The sequence below is a fragment of the Tasmannia lanceolata genome, unplaced genomic scaffold (assembly GCF_043159265.1).
Source record: "Tasmannia lanceolata isolate RefF3 unplaced genomic scaffold, GAP_Taslan_0.1 ptg000063l, whole genome shotgun sequence".
Taxonomy (NCBI): Eukaryota; Viridiplantae; Streptophyta; class Magnoliopsida; order Canellales; family Winteraceae; genus Tasmannia; species Tasmannia lanceolata.
Genome location: NW_027518740.1, coordinates 507,071 through 510,216, shown reverse-complemented (window position 1 = coordinate 510,216; position 3,146 = coordinate 507,071). Strand labels below are relative to the sequence as shown.

The 3,146-nt window shown below is 36.5% G+C and overlaps 1 protein-coding gene across 1 annotated transcript; it reads right to left on the bottom strand.

Moving 5' to 3' along the window:
- On the bottom strand, positions 1–642 carry LOC143865148 (uncharacterized). Its single transcript, XM_077375789.1, has one exon. The coding sequence runs from the start codon at positions 640–642 to the stop codon at positions 1–3; it is 642 nt and encodes a 213-aa protein (XP_077231904.1).
- Positions 643–3,146: the final 2,504 nt, after the last annotated feature.

Below are 3,146 nucleotides of genomic sequence, written 5' to 3'. Positions count from 1 at the left end.
TCATAAGTAGGAATTGTTTATCGAAGCAAGAACAACTTCATGTCTTCCTCCTTTCGGAACAACGGGAAGAATCTGTCTGAAATCTCCACCAAGAAGTACAATTTTTGCTCCAAATGGCTTCTCGCATGAATTACAATCATCAAACCTTAATATGTCTTTTAAAGTTTTGTCTACGGCCTCAAAAGCATGTCGGTGGTGCATTGGTGCTTCATCCCATATAATAAGTGATGTCTGTTTTATCAATTCCGCAAGTTGGGTACCTTGATGAATGCCGCATATGGAGTTTTCTTCGAGATTGATAGGAATTTCGAATCTTGAATGAGCAGTCTGTCCTCCTTGTAAAATGAGAGCCGTTATTCCAGAGGATGCTACAGCCAAAACAATTTTGCCTTCCGAGCGCAATCTTACAATTAAGGTTCTGTACACATATGTTTTACCTGTCCCTCCATGGCCATAAACAAAAAACAATCCTCCTTTCTTTTCAGTTACTACTGTTATTACAGAAACAAATCTATTTCTTTGGTCTGAGTTAAGTCCATTGTATAACTCGTTGTGCTCTATCCTTAATTGTTCCCTGTCATACGATGTTTCTTCTCTTATGAATCGATTATTCAGTTGACTGAGTAGTGCTACAGCAGGCATTGGGAGTGGTTTATAATCTGCCAAAGACTTGCCATTTCTCATGAGGATGATTTCAATCTCAAACAAAGTGTAGCTTTGTATTTGATTTTCATCTAACTCTAGTTGTTCATGCCCAAATGCATGTCGTTGGCGGTACTAAATATCATCAGAAAACAGCTGCCAATTTCTTTCCCATAGCTCAAATGGATTAGCGATTTCACAAAAGAGTAGAAGAGTCACAAATAGTTCTCTTAGTTGTGCTGCAGTTGCCCATTGTGATGCCTCATTAATTGCATCATGCCACTCCTTGTCACCATCCAACAGTCCAAGGGAATAGCATGCTGATTTAAATGTTGGATGTGTTACACCGTTTACTGTTCTAATCTCTTCATAGCTTCGTGGGCCTCTAACAATATTTAATAACATCCTCAAATAGAACCTTTCTCCAGAACTCGGATGTGCATATATGCATTTCCCTTTTTTCCTTTGTTGCCACATCTTATCTTTTTTATTCCATACAAATCTTGTGGGAAATTCAGCAAAGGTCAGATTTCGAGCATCTTCCTCAATGCTATTTGTATGCATCCATTGAGTGAACATTGTTGTTTCACCATCTTCCTTGTTTAGAACTTGGTTGATGGGTTCAGAATCTCTAAAAGTAATGCATTGCTCATCAAGAAGGTGGAACACCATCCTTTCAACCACAGGCGTTCGATGTTGAATATCAAATTGCAATATTCTCCAGCATGCTTCACATGCCGAGACATAACGACAGTCTAGATAACTTTTTATTTCATCAATTTTTTTAATTTTTGTATTATCATTTCCACGATTGCTTGAAATGTCCTCTTCAACTATAATTGATGTCCTGTCGGGTCCTTTATTGATGTACTTGAAAAGATATGTTATCGCTCTTGACCTGTTGCACCACTCAACATTTATGTGAGCTTGATATTTTATAATCAAATCAACATTGTGTGGTACTACATATCTGTTGTTTAGTTTGATATCTCCCTTTTGAACAAATCAATCATTATCTCTTCTTCTATAAACTGGAAACCCATCTTCAGATAGTGTTGTGTCATTGTAAAAAAAATTTGAAATTTTTTTCTGCAATAATTTCCCCCGATCATACAAGGTGCTTTGCTATTTGCTGCTCCACATGGTCCATGCATCATAAATTATGCAAATGCTGCATATGCGGTATAATCACTTGTCTCATCTGGTATTTCTGCTGATATGATCTTGTTAATTTCAGATGGTGTTGGATACTTATCTGATTGATAAAGCCAAAGTAATATATGAGCGTATGGCAGACCTCTTTTCTAGAACTCAATGGTGTAGACAGCTGGAAGTTGAAAAATTATCTAATATATTTTGTTATTATCTGTAAAATTTTGTTTAAAAAAATTGCCATAAACTTATAAATAAATACCTGCTATGACTCTTCCAAAATGTTGTAATTTTATAAGATCTCTCATTAATTGATCGAGCTTAATCTTGAAAACTCTGGATTCAATGTCGGGTCTATCATTTGGTTTTTGTCCAGGAATTTGATCAACAAACTTCTGAATTTCAGGCCACTTTGGATTTGCTATGAATGTTATAAATAGATCAGGATTTCCCTTCCATCTAGAAATAGCCATTGCATCTTCATAATTCTGTACCATATATCTTGGGCCTCCTGTAAATGATGATGGCAAAATAATTCTTCTTCCTACTGAAGTTGGAGTCGTGTCACCTCTCCCGACTGCATCACGTAAACCTTTATACAATTATGCTCTTAATTGTGGTTGGTTATTGCAGATCCAGCGCAATCGTTCCTCTTCAATAGCTATATAAGCGTCGACTAAAAATTGTTGGAATAGACGACCACCACGAATAATTGTTTGGCTCTCATTTTCTCTTTGTTGAATTCTGTATACATAATATTCTCTCATAGTCACACAATGTCTCTTCGGTTGCCTTCTTCCCTCTTTACATTTATATGGTATTCCTAGATGGTAGCCATCTTCTCCATAAGAAAATAGAACTGGGTACTGCATTGCCATTAAACTTGGATTCAAATCACTGATACGCTGCAGGCCATCACCTATGTGCTCTACTATGACATCTCTTTCAACATTTGTCTTACTCAAGTCGCAACCTGTAAGCCCAAGGGTCTACTCTCCTATCTTGTTTTGATGATTCTAAACATAATTGATTGTGTTATTGAATACTAATCAATTTGCCTTGAAGTGTTGTGTTTAAGATAGGATTGATCATTGAAGAAACCAACACACTATATGGTCATGCTTGAAGAAATACCCAACAAGAGTCAAAGGAGCTAAGCGGAGCTCACATCATCTCTCAAGCAAGCATACAAAAGATGGAAGATCAATTGAAGACCAAGACTAAAGAGAAGTTGAAGGTTACATAGGTATCATTGTACATCATTTTCTCTTTAGATTTCCAAGTCAAGGCAAAGTGTTTTAAAAGAGTTTTTCAAACACGCTTAAGAACTTAAAATGGATTAGTGAATGGTT

What these genes read in the sequence shown, in the direction of transcription:
- LOC143865148 (XM_077375789.1), bottom strand. Translation starts at nt 642, where the DNA reads ATGCCTGCTGTAGCACTACTCAGTCAACTGAATAATCGATTCATAAGA.